We start from the raw sequence: 25802 nt of genomic DNA on the forward strand, positions 1-25802 counted from the left end.
TATTTACTAATTACTTGTCCATGGATAAAAAGAGATTGGCTGGTAAGCTCTCAAACAATATTTTAATGATTTTATAGAAAAATAGAAATAAGATTGTTTAGAATCCAAACATTCGATCAAAATGGATCTGTTTGGTAGATAGGATGAAGGACAATAATGTGGCCCTAAAAATAGTAATTCCATTTCTTAAACATAATCTTGTAGTCCAAACTTCAAAGACTGGTTTGGTCATTTCATGATCGTGTCTTGGGCTAAAGTATGTGGCATTGATATAAGTTTTGTCTTTATATATGGTTGTTCTTGTATAGACAAGTCCCCTGTCAAAAAAAGGAAACCTCCGATGATTAAGTTAGAAAATGTGAGATGACAAAATAATCTACAAGAACGAGAAACAACGTACGGAGCATGGGAAAATCGTGCAGAGAGGGGATGTGAAGTAAACAAATTGTTGAATAAACAATTTATTTATAGACATCAGTTTATTTCATGAAGAGTAGAGAGTGGTGTTGCAAATACCTTGTGGTGCATGGAGTTTTAGGTGCTTTATGGTAAGTGAAGTTACAAATGCATGATGGTGAGTGAATTTGAGCTACCTCATAGTGAGTGGAGAAAACAAGTACTATTGATAGAGAGATTGATGCTTATCATTGGTTTGTTGTGCTCAATGTGCATTATTGAAGAGGTTGACGTTTCTACTCTGCATAAAAAATTTGTGTATGCAGAGACGCTTATGTGGGTCGTGCTCTTGTGCTTGCACAAAGAATCTATATGCACGAAGTTGCGTGTGCACTTGTGGGTGGTGCGTGCCTTTTGGAACTTGAAAAAAAAAAAAAAATACTTTAAGGTGTGTCCAGAGTAGGGTTGGGAAAAAGCAGGATACCAGTCTAGTTGGGTTGGTCCTATTAAAAAATGAACAAAATTCTTTCCAAGCATGGACAACAATTCTGTTTGAAAGACAAATAGTGAACATGTAGAGATTTCGAAAAAGGTTAGTGACATGGTAAAATATGACCATGTTGTTGTTCAAGCTTCTTTTTCTTTAAAAAAAAAATTAAAATAGATAAATGGCCCTGCTATGCCACAAGCCAATCTAAATTATTCAAATGTTCCTAAAGAAGAAAACAAGCTGAGATCCGGGTCATTGATTTAACTGAGTTTAATATGCTTGCATAATTTTGATAATTTGAATAAAAAAAATTCCATGACAATAAATAAACTAAAAATAAAAAAATGGTAAAAAAAATCTAATCTCGAACCCATCCAGGTTAGCATGCTAAATTTGTGACTCGATCATGATACCAGGGTAATTCCTTCAAAAGAAAATCGAATAAAACAATGGAGCTCAATTATTAAACAATTCAATATTGAATAACGCAAACTGAAAAAAATTAAATAAAAAAAGCAAAGGAAAAAATTATTCGAATTAAGTCAGGTTAACCCTTTAATTCTATGATCATGAGTATAAGATTGGGATAACCTTATATACAGGAAAGCAAAAAAAAAAAGTTGAAAATGTGAAGATCAATTGGTAGCAAATCAAATGTTGAAGGATGAGTTTACAAGAAAAAAATCAAATTAAAAATAATTAAAAAAAATTAAAGTGAACTCATGTTAATATTTGAAACTCATGATCCATGTCATAAGCTTGAGACTTGGGGTATAAAAGGCAAACCCTAAAAATTAACGAAATAAAATTCTCAATCACAAAAAAGACTATTTTACTCCTAAAAAAACATTCGAAAAGTTTTGTTGTGGAGGGAAAAATAGTCGTTTCACTGTGTGAATCTACAATAAAATACGAGTGTCTTCATAGTAAAACACTTATCCTATTTTTTTTTCTAATGGTTTGCACAAGTAACCGAACACCTAACTCTAAGTTAATAACTTCTTTTATTACTGATGATGCACATTTTTTCAATAATAATAATAATATAAAAAATCACGCCAGCCAAGAATTGCTAGCATTTGGTCACCAATGCTACCAAAAAATGGATAACAATGATGGGAAAAAAATGCTAGCATTGTTATCCAAATGCTAGCCATTCATGGTTAAGAATGTAAATGCCAAGGAATGGGACTTTTGCATGTCCTATGCATGACATGGTCCCCATCAAAATCACGCCGTTTTGGCTCAAGTCTTAAACAACTATACTCGAGTTGACTCAACTAAGCTTTTTTCCTCATCTTTCCATCTTTTTCGACACATTATCCAGCACGCACACCATGAGTATTTTTTTGAGTTCCAAGGAGTCAGAACTCAGCACTGCACATCACCCACCCGCACAAGATTTTCTATGCTTCACGGACAGACTCTCTCTATAAGCATGCATTTTTATATAGGACTGACACCATATTTCTAGCCATGGTCGCAGTGGAAATGTGCTCCATGTTCTATGAAAATCAGGCACCTCTTTTCTCAGCTAATAATATCACCGATATTCACCAAACACCTCATTAAACACCACTTCTAATGATGACACCAGTGTTTTCATATATCTTACGAGGTAAATATTGTAATAGGTTCTTATAAGTTACTATTCTCTCAAACTCATTATATTTCCTCTCAATTTTATGGCACATTATTTTTCTACAACACATATTGCCTTAACCATAGAAGAATCTCTTGTTTCATAAAGGACTTATTTTTATTTTTTTAGAACAATGAAGCCTATAACGAGCCCAAACATCAAGCTCACAATCAAGTCGACACGTCTTGACCAGGATCGCAGCCGATGAGAAGCCTAATTTCTGTGTGAAGTTCCTTCATGAATTTATCAATTCTTATTCAGTATTCATGTATGGCTCTACTCTTCAAAAGCTTCTCCTTCTAGCGCGCGCGCACTCTCTCTCCTCTTCTTCTTGTTCTTGTTCTTCCTTTCCAGGCTAGACAATTAAAAATGACTTCCCAAAGTCATTTCAGTACTTGTTCGTAGTCAAAGCTCTAGGTTCTCAATCAACAAACAAGAAGCAACACGTACGAGAGGAGATGATTGCTAATTTTGAAGCTACAGACAATGATTTCATTGATCTAAGAACTCTTGGAAAACTTCAACAAAAGGAGGTGATCGCCATCAAGAAGGACTGAAGAGCTAAAAAACTTCCCAAGAAACTTCTCATCGATCAAAAAGTTCAAGAACGTTTGTATAGGTGGCCCAGCTATGAATACTTCATCATTCTGATCACAAGCTTGGTCTTCTACACAGTCTGCTTAATTATTTAACTATATGCATGCTTTACATTACTTGTCGTGAATGATTGTCATGTCTCCTTTGCATTACTACATCCTCATCATATTTTAATGGCTTTTTGAAGAAAACATCAAACAATCAACAGCAAAACTTATTTTTATAATGATCGTGCAACATCACCCATATTGTTTGCCATTTCTAAAGAAATATACTCACTCTTTGGCAAATATTCTTTCACCACTAAGGTTTGATCAACCTTCCAAAAAGTTGGGAAGTATGACTCTCAATATTTTCCACTAATCATTTTTGGGTGAACTCGCACATCCAACTCCTTTAACTCAATATATATATGCTAAAAGATCTATTTTTTTCAGCTGCCTTACTGTTCATGTGAATAATTAAGTAATTGATTTTTTTTTCTTTTAATTAAATCTTTCTACAATCTAATTAGATGCAATTAGGCATGAAATTATGATAAAAAAAATTAAAATTAAAAAACAGAGGAATAAAATATAAAAAGCAAAGAAAATATATGATTAACTCCGCATTAGCGGCAATTTTTATTTTGGTTTAATTTTTTTTTCTTAGTTTTTGAGTTAGAGAAAAGAGAGGGAAATTCAATTGAGGATTATATGCATCAATAATTACTAAAAATAAATCTTAATATTAACTAAAGAATAAGTTGTGAAATTAAAAAACAAACACATAAAAAGATATTTGATTGCGCGCTATAAAATGTTTTTTTATTTATTTTAACTTGATTATTTTTTATAAGAAGAGTGATAATTTAAATTCAATTAAAACACAAATAACTTGCTAGTAAAAATCTTCTTTTATTAAAACCTTTATTTTTTAAAAAATAGAACAATTGTTTCTTTGTCATTTATTTAATCAAAACAAAATGCATATAGAAGATAAATCCAAAAATTTAGAAATGATTTAAAATAAAAATAAAAACAGATACCTTTCTAATTAAAATCTCTTTATCTCATTAACATGAGTGTTTTTTACTTGAAAATTTTTATCAAAACAATTTATTCTAATAATTTTGATGCAAGTGTATACTAATAATAATAATAATAATAATAACAATAATAATACAACTCTTGTAAGTTGTCGTGAATAATTCTTTGAAAATTTCTTTAACCCCAGCTCAATCGGTTACCCTTAAACCTTTCTACCTGAATTTTTACCAATCACATGTTTTAAATTAAATTATGTAGAGGTTGATTGAATGTAACTCGATTAATTTAGTGAGTTCAAAGACAACTCAAAACATTTGTAAGAATATGGCTTGATTAAAAAAAATAAAATTCAATACAACATTATTTTTCTTATAATTTGAAGGCAATGACATATTAGTTTGATCTGACCAACCCATCAAAACTGATTCGATCCGACTCAATCCATCAAAACCAAAATCTAGATTTTAGAATCGACTGGTTTATATAAGTTTGTTTTTTCTAAAACTATTTTTTTTAATTATATAATAATAAAGATCAATAATTACAACAAATCAACTGAATAAAATAATTTCTTTTTGTTATCGTGGGTTGTATAAAAAAAACAAAGTAAAAATTAAATAGAATTTAATAATATGATATATAATAAACATAATTAATCTAAGAATTTAAAAGAAATTATATATATATATATATATATATATATATATTAAACTGATTATTGCATTGTGGCATGGTAAAAAAAATTGATTATTCAATTGTTTATAGGATATTTAGTGACTAGTAACTTAAAAAATCCAAATTTGTTACTACGCAACATCAATCCCAAAGAGCTAGAAAACCCTAGTCTATTTTTCTTAATTTAATCACAATAATCAACATAAAAAACATGATTTTGGTAGTGATAAACCTTTCATTATTGTTTATTTGAACACCGAAAAAGAACCCCCAATTGTAATTTGAATTGTTCATTGTTTCCCAAATTAAACCCTGAATGCTTAATCTTTCTCAAAACTTAAATTATCGTGTAATAAACCCTTTATTAACTGTTCTAACCAATTATTGAATATAATTAGTAATTTTTTTCTATGGAAACCCTAAAAACCCCAATTTTTTTTCAAGTGCACGAGTGGTAATTAAGTTTTCAAAGCGAATGGTTGATCTTAGCTTCGAGGAAGAATTTGCATTGAAGACATCAACCAAAAGTCGTTGCCCTATTAAAAAGAATTTTAGCCCACGAGCATGATTGCAACAGTAATAGTAGTAGATATTTTCTAGCCACAATTATTGCCTGGAATAGGGACCATCTTCCTATTCATGAGCCTGCCCTTGATGAGGTCTCTTGTGGTGGACCCAAGCCCTCCTCTGGCTTTTCAAGTTTGTAATGGGATCGATTTTTTATTTATTTATTTTTTTGTTATTTTTTATTGTGTGACTTGCAGGCAACAAGAGTGGTAAACAAGAACCGAAAGTAGTAAATGGGGTCATAATTTCCTGGGTTTTGTAATTGGTTTTTGATTCATATGAGTTTGATTTTGAACTGCACACAAAATATTTAATGAAATATTAAGTTCTAGTTTTTATTTTTATTTTTTGATAAAGTTGTAATATTAAAATTAGAAGGTTTTTTAAGTAGATAAATAAAAATAATAACAAATCTATATATAACTAAATAATTTTAGCTAATTTTGTTTGGTGAGTCGCATATAAGATATTAGTAAACTTTTAGGTTGTAAAGTGTAATTTTTTAAAATTTGATAAAGAATTTTAACTTTGATCAAATTATATGAGACTAGTCGTAATTTTTCTAAAAAAAGCATTTTTTTTAAATAAAGGATTTCCATTTCCTCTCGTTATTAATTTTGTTTCTCTCTTTTTATTTTTATTTTTCATAAACAATAAGCCAGTTTGTTCTTACCAAATTAATAACCAATTCAAATCAAATAAAAATATAATGCAACCCGAAAGAAAAAAAAAATAAAAATCATCAGATTAAATAACCAATTAACACAATATAAAAATAAAATTAGTAACTAAATATAAAAAAATAATGAAAAAATAAAACAAGTCACTATAAACAATAATAGTAGTAAGATATCATTATAAAAAAAACTAAATGATATAGTGTTTTTACTAATCAAAATCAATATTTACTATCTTATATATCATTGTGACTTCCAGCAGTTATTTTTTTTTTTAAAAATTCCAACTTGATTCTCAAATTTGTTTTTCATAATTGTGTTTTTATTAGCCTAAATCAACAATTAAATACATGTTTTATTTTAAAAAAAGATTGAATCAAAAGATATAAGATTGAAATGAAAAACATGTGTAAAATAAATGGTGTGTTTCAATTTTTTTTGAAAAGTAAATTTGAGTTCTTTATTTTTTTAATTATTAGATGACTAATCCTTTTAATTTTTTAAAAAATTAATTTCAATACTAAATTTTAATTTTATTATTTTTCAGTTTTTATAGGGTAAGAGAATATTTCTAGATTCTGATCTAGAGTGATAAAAATATAATTTCTATGATTACAAACACCAAATAAATAGATTTTTATTCCAAATGTACAACAACTTGATTTCCTCATTAAAATGATTTTTAATGGTGTGGACGTGGTTACTTTTTTAAGTGTTTTTTGTTTGAAAAAATATCAAAATAATATATATTTTTTATTTTTTAAAATTTATTTTTGAATCAATATATTAAATTAATTTAAAAATATTAAAAAAATTATTATTATTTTAATATTTTTTTTTTAAAAAAACAAGTTAGAATTCACTCCCAAACTATACCCAAAAAAAAAAAAACCATCCTCCGTCTCTCTTCCTCTCCCACAAGGAAGTCACCAAACTAACATATCCCGGACTCCCTCATCTGTTTTCACTTCTCTTCTAGAGAGAGGAAGAAATGACAGAAACCACGGGTTTCTCAAAACTCTCTGACGACGTCGTACTCAACATCTTCTCCAAACTAGAAGACGATCCACGCAACTGGGCCCGCCTCGCTTGTGTCTGCACCAAATTCTCCTCTCTCATACGCGACATCTGCTGGAAATCCAAATGCAACAAAACCATCCCTTCCGTCGTCTCCGATCTCCTTTCCTCCCCTGACTCTCTTTTCCCTGGCGCCTGGTCTGCCCTCCACAAGCTTGCCGTCTGCTGCCCTGGCCTCCTCCACGCTGGTGTCTTCCTCGAGCACTCCGATTTCGGCCTCGAACGCGAGCTCGGCCCCGACGATTATTTCCACAAATCCAAAAACACTCCGTCCCAACAACCACAGCAAGCGTCTCATTCCGGTTCTAATTTAGACAAGCGCGACTCATCCTGGTCCTTATTTGATGATTTATATTACGACACTGTCTACAACGTGTACGAATCACAGGATGCGATTACCGTTAGTTGTGAAGCGAAAGAAGAGGTAATCGGTGGTAATGATGATAAAAGTGTCGATATCTTCGTTAAGGCCCGCGGCATCTCTTCTGTTGGCAAGAGAAGGAAGATTTGTAGATCTTTGAGTTCTCATTTGGCATCTGGTGTTTGGAATTTGAGCAGAGAGCAAGGGAACAAGTTACTAGCGAGTCGGTTTCGAGGGGATTGTTTGTACATCTGTGACTGGCCTGGTTGTGCTCACATCACAGAGAAGCGGAGTTATATGCTGTTTAGAGGGATTTTTAAGAATTTTAAGAAATCGAGGGTCTGGAGGACGATACATGATGGGGATAGGAGCAAGATTGATTTGAGCTGTGCGTTTTGCGGGTGTCAGGAGACTTGGGATTTGAATTCTGCTTTTTGTTTGAAGAGAGGTTTTGGGTATCATGATGATGGTGAACCTGTTGTTCGAGCTTATGTCTGTGAAAATGGGCATGTCTCCGGTGCTTGGACTGATTGGCCATTGTACACTTGATGGTGCTAGCTGGGCTACCGTAAGAACTTGCTTCTCGTTTTATGTTTCTATGATTATAGTGATTAACGTTGGTTTTAATCTGTGATGTCTAATTAATATTTCTGTCCTGTGTTTTCTGATTTACCTATGTTATTGTTGTCTCATTTGCTGATGCAATGTTCAGTTTTAATTACAGATTTTTGTGTTTTGTGTTTGGGATTTTCCTGGTGCGCTTGTGTCATTGGCTTACTAATGAATTATGATATGTTGAATGAGTGTAAGATAAGTCGCCCATTATGCCATAAAACGTTAGGTTTGTGGAATGAGCTTGTAGGTGTGTGCCTGTGTTAATTTGTCCTATGAGGTGATGTATTCCATTAAAGTAGTAGTGGAACTTGAAATTCCACAATCAGTGCACTTCAGTATTTGCTATGTTTTTGCTGTCTCCATCTATGGAAGAAAGAAAATTTAGTAACTCAGTTAGGAACAATGAGAAGCGATGATTTATCATGAAATTGTTGAGACTGTGTGTTTGATATATAGTTTGATGAGTCGACTGTAAAACATCACTTCTGGAGTTCATCTTGAGAATAATGTTTTTGGATGAGATTCCTAAACTGTTGGCATACACAGTTGAGTGGAAATGTTATTTACGCAGCTGCAAAAGTTAATGACATAGTTATTCCGAGACAGCCACTCTTCATACCAAAGGTCAATCAAGCAAGATTTTTTGAACTTGGTTCTTTGTTCAGAAGCAGGGTAATCCTTTGTGCTTCTTTCCTGTTACACTAGGATCTCATGATGGAAGATGCATTACTTGGATAGCTAGATGTGAGAAATGCTAGTATTTGGGTTTAAAAGAGATTTCGATAGTTATTGATTAAGAAGAATTGGGGCTTTGGTAGGTAATTTCTTTGCTCTTGAGTAAATTTAAGATTATATTTGTTGCACGGATGCGGTGTCACACCAATTATCCTCCTGGATCATGATTTTTATGTGTGGGTAGAAATAATAAGGAATTTTTGTTTTTTATAATTGAAAAAGATTTTAAATCGCTACCTAATATTTTGATAATTAGAAACTATTAGAGTGCTAAAAGAAATGATTGTGTGTAGGGAGGACAATATTATCTTAGTATATCTTAGCTAAGGTAATCTGTATTGTTTATTTAACCGATTGCTATGTATTTTTTAATAATTGGTCTATCTATTAGTTAAAAGCTGGTCCATACCAGAAGAGTGGGTTATGACTTTATGGGTAAGTCTAGCCATTCTAGAGTCCAAATATATTTTTTGCATTTGTTTCTTTTAATATCAGGAATATGTCATATGTATAAGTTCATAATTCTTAGTATTGAAAATAAACAAATTGATTTTTTAGTGGTTTTAGAATTTATACCAAGTTCTTATGATTTTAATAAGCTTGTTATTAAATCTATAATGCATGCAAAATATAAAAACTATATAGATATTTTTTATTTTTGGGTATTTTCAAGGAATGTTATATCATGCAATATATTTTTTCTGTAAACATGATTTTTGGAAAAACTGGGTGATAAGCAATTTAAAAAATATTTAATGTATTTTTGAAAGAAAGATTTTTATTGTTTATATATATATATATATATATATGATATATTTTTTTTTTAAAAACCTAATTTATCTATTACTAGAAAAACATATTAAATATAAGGGGATAAAAACATGTGAGACCAAAAAATAATTACAAAATAATCCTTTAAAAATCTGAAATCTGAAATAATAAAAAAGAGTGTTGTATTTGGCAAAACACGAAAAAGATAAATAGAAGAGAGATTGTTTTTAGAGGGCATTTGCCGAACAAGTAATTAAAAATTGTATTTTTCTTTCACAAATTATGGCTTTGGCAAAAGCAGTTTTAGGTCCTAAGGACTCAGTCTAGTCACACGGACCGGGCTTCTTAGCCTGCCCGAAATCAAAACATGCTTTGTCCAAAGAAGATGAATGGGTTTTATATATATATATATATATATATATTAAAAAACGCAGGCGAAGGAAGACAACCCAGATTTTAAAACTCAAAGGATTTGAAAGCCTGACCAAAAAATAAAAATAAAAGCTATTTTCTCTTTCTATGAAAGATCAAATTTTTAAAAAAACCAAAGCACTCTGCTTCTAGCATATAAGCCAGACTTGATACTGCCCAAGAAACTTTATAACAGCCAAACAAAGCATGCTTCCTTTCCTTTGTACAACAGGAAGAAAGCTTGGAGACATACCTGGTTTTACTGGCACTTTGATCTCACCGGCATGCTTAAGAAAATGGTTGCTTTTCAGTGTTATTGGAGCATGGATCTGCTGCTATGACTTCCATGATCGCTGATGTACTGGTTTGCACTTCAAAAATTAAAGGCTACAAGCTGAGACCCAAACTCTTCTCCTAGGGTGCATAAAACGGGTGATGCTGGCTTGATGTATATGACCTGCGTCCTGCTGAGACGAGGAAGTTTTGGAAGGATGGAAGAAGGCGAGGGTTTGGAAAGAGCCTAGAACTTGCAATGATTGTAATGGTATTGCTGGCTATATATGACAGTGTCTTTGGTTATTTTTCTTAGGTGGTATTCCCCTTTTCTTTTTGGTCCTCGTTCAATGGAGACTGAGAGGATTGTTTGAGGATACTGGGTTGGTAATGTGTGTCATAGAAATTTGTGATGTTGGTGTTTATGGAGGTGCTCTTATGGCAGTGTTTTTCCCTTGGGCCTTTTCTTTTTCTTTTTCACTGCAGCTCGCCCCCCTTTCTTTTGCTTATAACCTTTTAGTTGTTGATTAAAAATATGATTATGAAGAATGTTGGCCGGAGGATTTTCATCTCTTGATCTTCTGAAAACCAATCTCAACCTTTTGATACTGTTGAGGAGCGTCTTTGTTGTTTAATAGCAGGACAAGTTATTGATCTTGCTGGTTTTTCAGTGGCAGTTTTTAAAACTGGCTGGGATTGGTTGTTTCAACAGTTTTCAAAATGGCTTGCAAACAAAGAAAATCAATGTGGGGTGTTGGATTATGTAGAATGTAATCTTAACCATCAATCTTGTTAAATAATATTTATGTAGTCTTATTTATTAAGGGTAGAATAGTATTTTCAGTTCAACCTATATATACTTTAGTTGTATTTATATTAAGACTATGCATTTCATAATATACAGATTATTTAGAATTCTAGCCTCCTTTTTGTGTTTGATCTTAATTACTTTAACATGGTATCAGAGCTGATTTTATGAAACGAGGCTTAATCCCAAATACAGCTTCGCGGATCCAACTCTGCGGTGAGTCAAAATTTGCCTTTAATTTTTTATATTTTGTCTTCCGCTTCTGCAAAATTAGGTATTTCGACAGTTTCTACAATTATTTTGGTATTTCATCTTCCCTTCAGCTTCTGCAATTTGGTATTTGCGTTCAGTTTTTGCAAATTTGTTATGTGTTTTGGAGTAATCGTATAATTTCGAGAAGATATTTGTTTAGTTTCTGCAATTTAGTATTTTGTTTTCCGCTGCTTTTGCATTCTGGTTATCTGTGATTGTTGATTATGGCTACTGAAAGAGATGATTCGCTTTAGTCTGTGAGTGTGAGGTTGGTTGGAAAGAACTATTCGTATTGGAGTTATGTAATGAGAAATTTCTTTAAGGGTAAGAAAATGTGGGGGTATGTTAGTGAGAATTATATAATACCTAAGAATATTAAGGAGGGGGATGTTGTTTTGATATATACATGGGAAACAAATAATGCAAAGATCATTACTTGGATCAACAATTCTGTTGAGCATTCGATAGGTATGCAGTTGGCGAAGTATGAGACAACAAAAGAGGTTTGGGATCATCTGCAAAGGTTATTCACACAATCAAACTTTGCAAAACAGTATCAATTAGAGAATGACATACGAGCTCTTCATCAGAAGAATATGAGTATCCAAGAGTTTTATTCTGCTATGATAGATCTTTGGGATCAATTGGCTCTTACATAATCGACAGAATTAAAGACATGTGGTGCCTATATTGAACGTAGAGAGCAATAACGATTGGTACAGTTTTTAACAGCACTTCGCAGTGATTTCGAAGGACTTAGAGGTTCAATTCTGCATCGTTCTCCACTGTCTTCTGTTGACTCTGTTTTTAGTGAGTTATTGGCTGAAGAAATACGTCTTCAGTCTTATTCTGAAAAGGGAATTCTTTCTGCTTCAAATCCTTCAGTATTAGCAGTGCCTTCTAAACCATTCTCTAATCATCAGAATAAGCCTTACACAAGGGTTGGTTTCGATGAGTGCAGTTTCTGTAAGCAGAAAGGTCATTGGAAGGCTTAGTGTCCTAAGTTGAGACAGCAGAATCAAGCTTGGAAGTCTGACAATCCGTCACAATCTAATGCTCATAGACCACCTCAGGGTTATAAACCACAACATCATAATACTGCAGCAATAGCTTTTCCAGGCTCTATTACTGATCATAATATTTTGGCTGAGCAATTTTAGAAGTTTCTCTCCTTGCAGCCACAAGCAATGTCCGCTTCTTTTTCCATAGGTCAGTTGCCTCATAGTTCCTCAGGTATGTCACATTCTGAATGGGTTTTAGATTCTGGTGTTTCCCATCATATGTCTCCAGATTCCTCATCTTTTACCCCTGTATCCCCCTTTGTCCTCCATCCCTGTTATGACTGCTGATGACACTCATATACCCTTAGCAGGTGTTGGTTCTGTTGTCACATCTCACATCTCTCCTCACAACATCATAATACTGCAGCAGTAGCTTCCCCAGGCTCTATTACCGATCCTAATATTTTGGCTGAGCAATTTTAGAAGTTTCTCTCCTTGCAGCCACAAGCAATATCCACTTTTTCTTCCATAGGTCAGTTGCCTCATAGTTCCTCAAGTATGTCACATTCTGAATGGGTCTTGGATTCTGGTGTTTCCCATCATATGTCTCTAGATTCCTCATCTTTTACCTCTGTATCCCCTGTCCTCCATCCCTGTTATGACTGCTGATGGCACTCATATGCCCTTAGCAGGTGTTGGTTCTGTTGTCACACTTCACATGTCTCTCCTCACAACATCATAATACTGCAGTAATAACTTCCTCAGGCTCTATTACCGATCCTAATATTTTGGCTGAGCAATTTCAGAAGTTTCTCTCCTTGCAGCCACAAGCAATGTTTGTTTCTTCTTCTATAGGTCAGTTGCCTCATAGTTCCTCAGGTATGTCACATTCTGAATGGGTCTTGGATTCTGATGCTTCCCATCATGTCTCCAGATTCCTCATCTTTTACCTCTGTATCCCCTTTGTCCTCCATCCCTGTTATGACTGCTGATGGCACTCATATGCCCTTAGCAGGTGTTGGTTCTGTTGTCACACCTCACATGTCTCTCTCTAATGTTTATCTTATTCCACAACTCAAACTGAATCTTGCGTCTGTTGGTCAAATATATGATTCTGGTGATTATTTAGTCATGTTTTCTGGTTCGTTTTATTGTATACATGATCTGCAGTCTCAGAAGCTGATTGGGACAGGCTATAGGGAGAATGAACTTTATATTTTGGATTAGTTAAAAGTACTAGTTGCTGCTGCTACCGCTGCTACTACTACCATTGATTTGTCTTCCTTTCGTTTGAGCCTTTCATCTTCTAGTTTTTATTTATGGCATTCCTGTCTAGGTCATGTTTTGTCTTTTCGTTTGAGATTTTTAGCATGCATAGGAGCTTTAGGAAATTTAAAAACTTGTGACATTTCTGATTGTAGTGGATGTAAATTGGCAAAATTTTCCGTCTTACCTTTTAATCGAAGTATTTCTGTTTCTTCTTCACCATTTGATTTGATTCATTCTGATGTATGAGAACCTTCTCCTGTTGTCACAAAAGGAGGGTCTCGATATTATGTCTCTTTTATTGATGATCATACTCGTTATTGTTGGGTTTATTTAATGAAACATCATTCTGAATTCTTTAAGATATATGCAGCTTTTCGAGCTCTTATCAAAACTCAATATTCTGTTGTGATCAAATGTTTTAGGTGTGATTTGGGTGGAAAATACATCTCTAATAAATTTTGCCAATTGCTAGCCTTAGATGGAACCATCCACCAAACTTCATGTACAGATACTCCTGAGCAAAATGGTGTTGCTGAAAGAAAATATAGGCATATTGTTGAAACTGCTCGTTCTCTCTTGTTGTCTGCTTTTGTTCCTAGTGAGTTTTGGGGAGAAGCTGTTCTTACTGCTGTAAGTTTGATTAATACGATTCTATCTTCTCATAATTCAGGTATATCTCCTTTTGAAAAGTTATATGGGTATGTCCCTGATTATTCATCATTTAGAGTCTTTGGTTGTACTTTTTTCGTTCTTCGTCTTTATGTAGAACGTAGTAAGTTATCCCCTAAATTCGTTATTTGTGTCTTTCTGGGTTATGGTGAAGGTAAAAAAGGATATCGTTGTTTTGATCCAATAACTCAGAAACTTTATGTGTTCCGTCATGTTGTCTTCCTTGAGCATATACCTTTCTTTTCTATTCCATCCACTACTCATAGCCTAACTAAATCTGATCTTATTAGTATAGATTCATTTTCTGAGGATTCTGGTAATGATATCTCTCCCTATGTTCGATCAATTTGTACTCGTAATCCTGCAGGTACTGGTACTTTACTCTCTAGCACATCTAAAGCTCCATTCTCATCTACAACCCTTCAAGCTTCATCTGAGATTGTGGATCCACCTCTACGTCAGTCCATTCATATTCGTAAGTCTACAAAACTACCAAATTTTGCTTATTCTTGTTATTCTTCATCATTTACTTCCTTTTTAGCCTCTATTCATTGTCTTGTTGAGCCCTCTTCTTATAAAGAGGCAATTCTTAATCCGCTTTGGCAGCAAGCTATGGATGAGGAACTTTCTGCTTTGCATAAGACAAATACTTGGGATCTGGTTCCTCTACCTCCTGGTAAGAGTGTTGTTGGTTGTCGTTGGGTGTATAAGATCAAGACTAATTCTGATGGGTCTATTGAGCGATACAAAGTTAGGCTGGCTGCAAAAGGATACTCTTAACAGTATGGTATGGACTATGAGGAGACCTTTGCCCCGGTTGCAAAAATGACTAATATTCATAGTCTTATTGTCGTAGCTTCGATTCGTCAGTGGCATATTTCTCAGCTTGATGTTAAAAATACATTCTTGAATAGAGATCTTAAAGAAGAAGTTTTTATGGCACCCCTTCCTGGTATTTCATATGACTCTGGATATGTTTGTAAGCTTAAGAAAGCATTATATGGTCTCAAACAAGCACCCCGTGCTTGGTTTGAGAAATTCTCTATTGTGATCTCATCTCTTGACTTTGTTTCTAGCAGTCATGATTCTGCTCTTTTTATTAAGTGCACTGATGCAGGTCGTAACATTCTGTCTTTATATGTTGATGACATGATTATTACTGGTGATGACATTGGTGGTATTTCAGTTTTGAAGACCGAGTTGGCTAGACGATTTGAGATGAAGGATTTGGGTTATCTTCGATATTTCCTAGGTATTGAGGTAGCATACTCACCTAGAGGTTACCTTCTTTCCTAGTCTAAATATGTTGCAGATATTCTTGAGCGGGCTAGACTTACTGATAACAAGACTGTAGATACTCCTATTGAGGTTAACGCGAGGTACTCTTCTTCTGATGGTTTACCTTTGATAGATCCTACTTTAAACCGCACTATTGTTGAGAGTTTGGTATATCTCACCATTACTCGTCTAGATATTGCATATGTTGTTCATGTTGTTAGTCAGTTTGTTGCTTCTCCTACTACTGTTCACTAGGCAGCTGTTCTTTGTATTTTGCGATATCTTCGGGGTACAGTTTTTCAGAGTCTTTTACTTTCATTCACCTCTTCCTTGGAGCTGTGTGCATATTCTAATGCTGATCATGATAGTGATCCCACAGATCGTAAGTCTGTTACCGGGTTTTGTATTTTTTTAGGTGATTCTCTTATTTCTTGGAAGAGCAAGAAACAATCTATTATTTTTCAATCATCTACCGAAGCAGAATATCGTGCCATGACATCTACTACCAAAGAGATTGTTTGGTTAAGTTGGTTACTTGCTGATATGGGAGTTTCATTTTCTCATCTTACTCCTATGTATTGTGACAACCAGAGTTCTATTCAGATTGCTCACAACTCGGTTTTTCATGAGTGGACTAAGTACATTGAGATTGATTGTCATCTTACTCGTCATCATCTTAAGCATGGAACCATTACTTTGCCTTTTGTTCCTTCTTCCTTGCAGATTGCAGATTTCTTTACCAAGACGCATTCCATCTCTCGTTTTTGTTTTCTGGTTGGCAAACTCTCGATGCTTTGTAGCTGCCGCATCGTGAGTTTGAGGGGAGATGTTAAATAATATTTATGTAGTCTTATTTATTAAGGGTAGAATAATACTTTCAGTTTAACCTATATATATTTTAGTTGTATTTAGGTTAAGACTATGCATTTCATAATATATAGATTATTCAGAATTCTAGCCTTCTTTTTATGTTTGATCTTAATTACTTTAACAAATCTAAGTAGTAGTTTTGGTTTGGATTGGTGAGGTGTTGAGGGTATGGGAGAACCTAGAAGGTGGTGTCTTCAAATGGTTTTGAAGAAACGTGAATGAGATAAAGTCTGTGGATTTTTCGAGAGCAATTTAAACAAGAGAAATGACCCACAGCTGTTTGATCTTGTGGAGGTCGATCGAGAATAATGATCTAGGTTGTTTTTTGTTCAATTTGTACGTGGAGAAAAATGTAGAAATGTCTGGAAGTCATCAATTGAACCAACCATTCTCGATCTTTTATTTCACTTGAACTGAGAGATGATGATCAAGTCGCTTAGCCCTTATATTTTTTTTTGTTTCCGACGTCAAAGTAGCAGGCGGAACCCATCATCGGACGACCCATAAAGGGTGAAAATACTTGCAAACTTTCTACATGGAAACCAGATTACAAACATGGATACATAGCGAGTACCAGTACTATGCAGCATGAGGATTGCACGTATCTGGAACTGACTGTAGATTCCATCATGTTTTTTACGACGACAGGAATATATTACATAGTTTTCAATAACATTGTTAACGCAGAAGCAGTCATGGCATCTTAGGCCTCTTCACTATCATCACAGTGCAGTGAGCCTGATGAGCGCAATAGTCACTCACACTACCTAAAACTGCCCTGCAATAGAAATGTGAAAACCTGTGAGCACAAACTGTCTGCAGATAACTAAGTGATTTGGACAGCATGCAACCATGTGTAAACTGCAAAGTAGCTGTGGTGGAGCTTCCTAAGAGCCTTTCAACAGTATTTACTGGATATCTAACAGGAGTCCAGTGAATCTAACTATATTAATGTCCTAGATTTGAAAACAAAATATGATGCATTAGGTCATTCGGGGGCAAAAAAGAATGAAAGAGACAAGATAAAATGAAATACCTTTTAATAGCTCCATAACCATGACTTCCTACAACCAGCACTGAAGCATGGTGCTTCTCTACAGCCTCGCAAAGAACATTTCTAGGATCACCTTCCACCACTTCAAAGATCACACCACTCACCTGCAGAGAAGCTGAAATGATCAGGAAAACAGCCGACGCAAAATCCACTCATTTAATTCAATGTTCATTTGCTAGATGTCAGATAAATGATCGGGTCAATTCATCATCTGCTTTCACTAAGAGCGAAGGCAACGTGAAGAACAAATTAGCCCCCATTTCTCTCTCTCTCTCTGGGACCGGAAAGCATCATCTTACAATACACTGGAGCTTGTTTAAACACAAGTGTTTTTCGTTAATCACGCTACATTTCTTTCAAGATTTTAACAGTGGTTATAAGAGGAACGATCGAGGACATAATAATAAAACACGCATTCACCCCATTAGATTAGATGTAGTCATAGTATTTAACAAAAAAAAAAAAAATTAACGATTGCAAATTCGTTTTTTTTTCCCTTTTGCAAGGACGGCGCGTCTAGAATATATCAGACAGAACGTTGAATATTTATTAATTGTATGAATGATTTTAAGTAATTATGATTACAAGAGACTGTGAGTACCGATTTACTGATGCAAATTTCCTTAGCCTTTCCGATGACTCTTGCAGCTGACTTCTTCAAGTCCGATTCCACTATTGGCAAAACTTCAGCAATCCCTGAAAACAAAGAAGAACGAGTAAAAGACGCACAAGCTACACACTGCTATAGAAGTGGAAGGAGAAGAGGAGAGAGCTGAGGATATGTACAGAATTAATAAAGTGGAAAACAAATAGGTACCAGGTCCAGCAAGACTGACGACGGAGGTAGCGGAAGGTTTGGCATGGACAACAACGACCTTGAAAGGTGAATTGGAGCCCCGAGGGGGAGTGAAGAAGTGATCAAATGTCCACTCCAAAGCGTATGTACTGTGCTGGCTATCATCGATCCCAACAACCATCACTTGCTCCTCTTCTAAGGCTGCCATTTTTGATACTGCTATTTGCCCGTCCGCCCCTCTTCTCTGTTTGTATCGAGGATTAAGTTGCAGACCTATAGTTGACTTCTCTTGGATTGGTGATTTATGGCAACCTTCAGAAAATCTCAAGCAGAGATGATTTACTATGAGTACTTAAATAAACGGACTCGAGCCAAGACAAAACCATGAGTGGAACGGGTGACCATCCAATCCCTGAAGCCGGATCAATCGAGGAGACGATGTCGTTTGAAATACGCAACGACCTAAGGAGATATTATCCAATAATTGAGGTTGAAGGACTCGGCGGGGAGATACCAAAGATTTTTGCCATTAACGTGAGCGATTGCTATTAGTAAAACTCGAATAAGTCAAAGATTCAACCAATCTCGGTGTGTGTCAATGTATTTATTCACTCGAACAATGAACAAATCTTTAAAATGTTGCTAAAAAATAAAATAAAATAAAAACTAAAGATGTACTCGTCAATTAACCTAGTATTTATTTTCGTTAGTAGTACCTATTATTTTTTAAATGCAAGAAAAACTAAAGACATATTTTATTTTCCTGAAAATACAAAAATTTATTCTTAAATTATTTAAAAATTAAATATATTTTTATATCTTTATTTCTATCCTTTTCAAGCTTTAATAGGTGTTTAATAGTGTGGTAGCGGTTATTTTTTAAAGTGTTCTTGTTCGAAAATGTATTAAAATAATATATTTTTTATTTTTTAAAATTATTTTTAAATTAAAAAAAAGATATTAATTTGAAGTTAAAAAATTAAAAAAAAACTTTTATTAAATATTTTTTAAATATAAAAATAAAGGGATATTTAGGTTAATATAATTTGAGTTTGTTTAGGATTTTCATGAGCTTTCTTTGACGAACAGGCCTTTAGGTAGACAAGAGCTCAACTACCCATGGTTGGATTAAATAGACTACTCGCAAGTTTGCCCTAGCGTACAAGTTCATATGCCGAAGACCTCACGCCTTGCCCTTTATAAATACTTTAATTTTGCATTTTGAAGGTTTCGTGCCATGTTTGCAATTCTTTTTGTGCTTGATTAAGAATTTAATTTCTTGTGAGAGACTCATATTCTATTACAAACAATAAAAAATTAAGGAAATAAACAAGAAATGTTATTAGTAAAAGTTATTTATAACTTAGTCTATGTAGTTTATCATAATTAAATTAGTTTTATTTTAATAGTATCAAGAAATAATTAAATTGTACCTTGACCAATGTGATTATCCTTAATTAAATTACACATTAACTAATTTTGATCATTCATATTATTATATTCCTAATCATATTTTCTCACATACAAACTCCCATTTTATTTTCTTTTTCCTTATCCACTTCTTTAAAAATAAACAAAAAATTAAAAAAAAAGTATCATGAAATTGATGAAAGAACCAGTTGTATATGGATTTAAAATATCAGGATTTGTTTTTGATTAACATGGGTGTTCAACTCAGCTTGTACGCATCTCGACTAATCCCACGGGTCCTGAAGTTAACAAACATGTAAGTCTCCAATGACCATCATATTAGCAATTACAGGACTCGAACTTGAGACCACACGGGGAGCAAACCCCTTGGTCCCAAGCCCTTATCACTAGGCCATACTAGATGGTTGAATATCAGGATTTAAATAAAAAAAATTGAAATCATGATTTACTATTAGATTAATCAACCTATAGGTACTATATAGTTAACTCTATTAGTAAATATTAACTTTGGATCTCAAGTTTTATTTTAAATGTAGTTTTATATTTTAATTTCTTATAATTATTGTATTGTTATATCTGTATTTCAACTTCATGTTTGTTTCTAATTTATTTTACATTCTAGTCTATTTATTAATTCTTGATAATCATTATTGAATTTAACTATGTGTATTTTTATGTAAATAGTTGTTTAAAATGTGTATATTTGCCTCTTTTAAAGAGTAGCTCTAGCTTCTTTTATATATTAGATGTTGATTGTTTTCCATGGTAAGAAATCTATTATTATAAAAATTTAACATTTATCATTGCATTTTAGGCCTTTTTATTGTAATAAACTAAAGTAAATTTATCATTGAAGATCTTACTTAATAGTTTATTTGTTAGAGTGAAGTGCTATTTTAATATATGTGTCTGTATAAAACTATACTACCGCTTCCTCTTCTCTTTCTATTTAAAATTCAATATTATAAATGCATATAGGTACATGTAAATTGCAAGTTAGAGTTTCACTTAAATGGATTTTGTATTGTTGAGTTTATCTATATATTGTTTATAATTCTCTATGTTTAACATTCATTAGAAATAAGCATATAAATAACGCATTTTTAAAATTCTGCCAAAAAAATGAAGAAGAATTTTTTTTTTAGCATTCTGTTTGATAGAATCATTTATGTGAAAGGTAAGTAATGTCCAATTCCATGAATTAATCTCATCGGATAGTCTTTCTAAAAACACCTTGTTGTATAATATTGTAAATAGGGATGAAAATTTAATATGAACCCGATAGATATCGACCCGACTAAATAAAAATGTATTTTTTAGATAGTTACCTTACTTAATGGGTAATGAATAAGGTATGAATATTATTAAACCCAACCTAAAAACCACCCGAACCTAACCTAATATATATATATATATATATATCATTTTAACATTTAATATATAAGTGCGCGCTAATGTGTGTGTGTACACTATTTTATTTTTTGTTGAATCATAAATAATAGTCAAATAATAGATACCATACCCAAAACCCAATGGATAGTTTATGAATATCTATATTTCTTATTCGATGGGTAATGAGTAGGGTATAGATATCAAGAAATCTGACATGTAGAAACCCATTGCCTCCCCTACTTGTAAGCCCATTCTCATGTATAAACCAAAAAGAAAAAGTAAACTTAAATTCCCTGATATTAACAAATTGTTTGTTTAAATAGTATCACATTCATTGGTCATTTGGTTTTTAAATATTATGATAGAGACAAAACAAAATACCCTTATATTCTTCCTAAGAACCCTTGTCTTCTCTATTATATATGTTTGAAATCCTAAAACCATTAGATCTGTTTATCGTGTTTCTTCTTCTTTAATGTGTAGAATGAAATCCTGAGGTTAGACCTCAGTTTATTCTCTTCTAACAAAAAAAAAAGAGTGAGAAATAACTATTGTTAAAAAACCAGATCAAATTACCTTCATCTTCTTCTAAAAACCCTTATCATTTTCCATTAGATCTGCTTCTCTTTTCTCCTTTTCTCTTCTGTTAGATACACCTATCAATTCCACTATCATTAATGTTAATAGATCTTGGTAAGTAAACATTGTGAAGTAATTTTTCTCTTTTTGATTTTGTTTATCTAAGATATCTAGTTATTGTTTCTCATGCTAAAATAACCATATTCTTCTTAAAAATCTCTTCACCATAAAAATCAAAGATCTATCATCTTTTTCTATCTCTTTAAAATCAACATTATAAATCTATTATATTTTTAGGTTTTTATCGAATATGCATATATGTTAGATGCATTGTATTTATCCTTTAAACTTTTAATTTATGTGATTGTAGGAACAAAAGTTTCTCTCTTTAGTTTTCTATGGCAGAGCAAGAAGAAGAACAACTCAAACAGTGAATAGAAACAGTGGACGAGGGATTGTTAGATGGGTAATAAATTTTTTTCTTCACAAATCCTTAATTAATAGTTATATTTTTAATGAATTCAATCATGTGGTGTTGTTGATTGCTTAGTTTACTTTCAGTTCTTAGGCTGGTTTACCTTAGATTCCATTCTCTAACAGTGATGTTCCTTCTTTGTGTTTGTTAAAGCTAGATGTAGTTATTGATTGTTTCAATATCAAATGTTTTTTTAGTGGTAATTTCATATGACATTCCCCTGCTTGTTATAGGCTTATTTCATGCTCTTTGGAGGAACTATATGTTCATTACTTGTATAATTTGTGTTCTAACTATGATATTTGAATATTGTATTTATGCAACAAGTTAATATAATGTCTTTACTATGCTAAGATTATGTGTGTTTAATATGTTTTATAAACCATATCTTAATGTTAATTCTTTTGTTTTAAAAACAGTTTGGATGAAAACATGGTGTTGTTGTTTACTGTATATTTCTTATAAGAAAGCCATAGTTGGAGTGAATCATAGTAACTGCATTGCACTGTGAATATATTGTAGCTATTGCATTGACTTTCTTTATTATAGTTCAACCAATCTTTCATTATATGCACTGTAATTTTAATTTCCTCAATTCAGTTATTGTAATGTAATTATCTTACTGTTGTGTATGTGTTGGAACTTGTTTACCTAACATTCTAATGGTTAGAATTGTAGAATTTCTAGTGTTATTGCATTTGAGGAGTATTTGATAAGAACTTTTAGGTGAGAATACTAAACTTTGAAAGTTAGTTTGGCAATTTCAACAACTAATATTCAACTATGTTAACATATGCATCCATTTGTATATAAATTTGAGTTTTAAGAGTAGTTGTTGTGAAAACCCGATAAATTATAATTTGAACAAAGTAAATAAAATACTTAATAGAGTAAAAAAACAAGAATTTTTGGTATTGTAAAGGGATACAATAGAATTAAAGAGAATGTGTTATAGTGTAAATTAAGTAAAAAGAAGAATTGAGAGACAAAAATATAAATAAAAAGTATTGAGGGTCAATGTGTAAATAAATATAAAATAAGACTATAAATGCTCCATATCTTCTCTCTTGGCTAATGATTTGAAACAAAAAAAGGGGTAGGATTTGTGTGATTCTTTTCTACGTAAATCCTAGTTGATTTAACCAATAAAAATGTGTAATTAGAGTGATTAACTTAATTAAACATCAACAAGGGTGATTTTAATGTGATGACTGCTTTGGAAGATGAAATTCAAGCCAGGGTTTTAAGAGGGAGGAGAAGAAAACTTGATTTTTTCTTACATTCTTTCCTTGAATCATTATCAAAGTGAGATAAATAACATGCTCTAAGTGATTAATTCCTTTAATTTTATGTTTGATGAATGATTATGTAAAATTGTGATTATGTGAAAATGTGGGTTTATGATATAAATTATGGGAATAATGCAAATTATAATTGAACCATGTTAGAAAGCATGAATTATGATTGGGTAAGTGTTTAATTTTGAATAAAAGAAACAAAATTCCTTTCCCCCTTTTTATTAGAATTGTCGGCCAAAGAAAAAAAAAAGGTATTAAGGATTTAATGTAGTTGTTTAGAGAATGAAGGAAAATATAATATGTGTTATTATATGAAATGAGTAAGAATTTTCAAAGAGAAAAGAAAAATCCTAACTTTCTTCTTTAGGTGATTTTTGGATAAAAGAAGAAGAAAAATTGGGAAAAATTGAGTTTTGATAAGATTAATGAGAAATCTTACCAAATTGTAGATAATTGATGTAGATAGGTTAATTGAATAATAATTTTGTGAAAAAAATAATTAAAAAGAGGATTTTATCCTCCTCGAATTAAAAGTTTAATCAAACTTAATTAAAGGTGTTAGGTTTAATCAAGAAATATGTGATTGATATTAGAATTGTACCAGTTCAAATGAATGAACAATGACGTAGTAAATTGTGTTGGTACAAAGAAAGCTGTAGGACCTAATCAACAACATGAGGCCTCTTTGTGCGCACAGATACCAAGTTTAACACCTTGAAGTAACTAAATAACTTATTTTTTCAAATGATTGTAGAATGATTTTTTATAGATTGTAATTTAGTATAAGTTTGTTTTTTTAAAAAAAAAAGAGAGACAAAATAATGCATTATTGAATGGAAAAGTTTAAAAAATTATTTCATGGTTAATGAAAATAATACCCTGTTGAATGGGTAAATTTAAAAAATTATTTCCTGATTATTGAAAATAATGTCCTGTTAAATGAACGAGTTGAGAAAATTATTTCCTGAATAAAAAGAATAATGACCTAATAAATGGACAAGTTAAACGAATTAATGGAAAGTAGATGCTCGAATAAATAATTTTGTTAAGAAATTGATGTAATTGGAAGAACTATTATTTTGTTGTAATACATTAATATGTTTAAGAAATGTAATGTTTAACTTGATTACTTATGTATGATGTAATTTATGATGTTGCTATTATTAAGTTGAGTTACGGCCGGTTATATACATATTTTGAGCACAATTACATTTGAGAGAAATTAATATATGCTATGAATTAATTAGCTTTAAATAATTATTATATAGAAAATAAAAATGAGATATTGATATTATTAAAAGTCCAAATGATGAGATGAAAATTCATCATAAATGGATATAGGTATATGTAAATTGCAAGTTAGAGTTTCACTTAAATGGGTTTTGTATTGTTGAGTTTATCTATATATTGTTTATAATTCTCTATGTTTAATATATATGATTCTAATGAAGAAATAAACATATAAATAACGCATTTTTAGAATTCTACAAAAAAAAAACATTTTTAACATCATGTTTAATAGAATCATTTATGTGAAAGGAAAGTAATGTCCAATTCTATGAATTGATCTTATCTGATAGTTTTTCTAGACACACCTTATTGTCCAATCTTATAAATAGAGATGAAAATTTAATATGAACCCGATAAATATTGACCCGACTAAATAAATATTTATTTTTTAGATAGTTACCTTACTTAATGGGTAATGGATAAGATATGAATATTGTCAAACCCGATCCAAAAACCACTTGAATCTAACCCAAAATATATATTTGTACAACATCTTGATTTTTTTAACACAATATGACACACACACATACACACACATATAATATTTATCATTTTAACATTTAATATATATATATATATATATATGCATGCTAGTGCGTGTGTATATAGATACACTATTTTATTTTTTGTTGAATCATAAATAATAGTCAAATAATAGATATCATATCCAAAATCTAATGGATAGTTTAAGAATATTTAAATTTCTTATCTGATGGGTAATGAGTAGGATATAGATATCAAGAAATCCAACATGTGGGTACCCATTCTCCCCTACTTGTAAGCTCATTCTTGTTTATAGACCAGAAAGAAAAAGTAAACTTAAGTTCCTTGCTATTAACAATTTGTTTGTTTAATTAGTATCACATTCACTGGTCATTTGGTTTTCAAATGTTATGATAGAGACAGAACAAAATACCTTTATATTCTTCCTAAGAACACTTGTCTTCTCTCTATTAAATCTGTTTGAAATCCTAAAACCATAAAATTTGTATACCGTGTTTTTTCTTCTTTAGTGTGTAGAATGA

The 25802-nt window shown here is 32.0% G+C and overlaps 2 protein-coding genes and 1 long non-coding RNA gene across 8 annotated transcripts; 2 read left to right on the forward strand and 1 right to left on the reverse strand.

Moving 5' to 3' along the window:
• The first annotated feature begins 2202 nt into the window (after positions 1 to 2202).
• On the forward strand, positions 2203 to 2793 carry LOC133690995 (uncharacterized). The gene is made up of 2 exons (XR_009841561.1): positions 2203 to 2504; positions 2658 to 2793. It is a non-coding gene; the product is annotated as an uncharacterized LOC133690995 (long non-coding RNA).
• A 4154-nt stretch (positions 2794 to 6947) lies between these two features.
• LOC133692161 (phytochrome A-associated F-box protein-like) lies at positions 6948 to 16553 on the forward strand. 6 transcript variants are annotated; one of them, XR_009841835.1, is made up of 5 exons: positions 6948 to 8078; positions 11281 to 14315; positions 14682 to 14789; positions 14921 to 15693; positions 16008 to 16553. XR_009841835.1 is itself a non-coding variant. In XM_062112895.1 (2 exons), exon 1 carries the CDS (start codon positions 7064 to 7066, stop codon positions 8057 to 8059), a length of 996 nt encoding a protein of 331 aa, XP_061968879.1. In that variant the 5' UTR covers positions 6948 to 7063; the 3' UTR covers positions 8060 to 8078; positions 14682 to 16553. The 6 variants fall into 6 exon arrangements, 3 of the variants coding, with proteins under 3 accessions (XP_061968879.1, XP_061968880.1, XP_061968881.1); XR_009841833.1 differs by having other exon boundaries at positions 14921 to 16553; XR_009841834.1 differs by lacking the exon at positions 11281 to 14315 and having other exon boundaries at positions 14921 to 16553.
• A 403-nt stretch (positions 16554 to 16956) lies between these two features.
• Positions 16957 to 18862, reverse strand: LOC133692162 (universal stress protein PHOS34-like). Its single transcript, XM_062112898.1, has 4 exons — positions 18334 to 18862; positions 18118 to 18212; positions 17499 to 17620; positions 16957 to 17240 (listed from the first exon to the last, which is right to left on the reverse strand). Exons 1-4 carry the CDS (start codon positions 18518 to 18520, stop codon positions 17156 to 17158), a joined length of 489 nt encoding a protein of 162 aa, XP_061968882.1. The 5' UTR covers positions 18521 to 18862; the 3' UTR covers positions 16957 to 17155.
• Between the last annotated feature and the right edge of the window lie 6940 nt (positions 18863 to 25802).

Source organism: Populus nigra, chromosome 4 (assembly GCF_951802175.1).
Source record: "Populus nigra chromosome 4, ddPopNigr1.1, whole genome shotgun sequence".
NCBI lineage: Eukaryota > Viridiplantae > Streptophyta > Magnoliopsida > Malpighiales > Salicaceae > Populus > Populus nigra.

Bases quoted from the DNA above. Each gene is read 5' to 3' on its own strand.
- LOC133692161 (XM_062112895.1), top strand. From the start codon at position 7,064: ATGACAGAAACCACGGGTTTCTCAAAACTCTCTGACGACGTCGTACTC.
- LOC133692162 (XM_062112898.1), bottom strand. From the start codon at position 18,520: ATGGCAGCCTTAGAAGAGGAGCAAGTGATGGTTGTTGGGATCGATGAT. The intron at 18,213-18,333 runs GTACCTATTTGT...CTTTGTTTTCAG, and splicing joins CGTCAGTCTTGCTGGACCTG to GGATTGCTGAAGTTTTGCCA. The intron at 17,241-17,498 runs GTATTTCATTTT...TTTCTATTGCAG, and splicing joins GGTTATGGAGCTATTAAAAG to GGCAGTTTTAGGTAGTGTGA.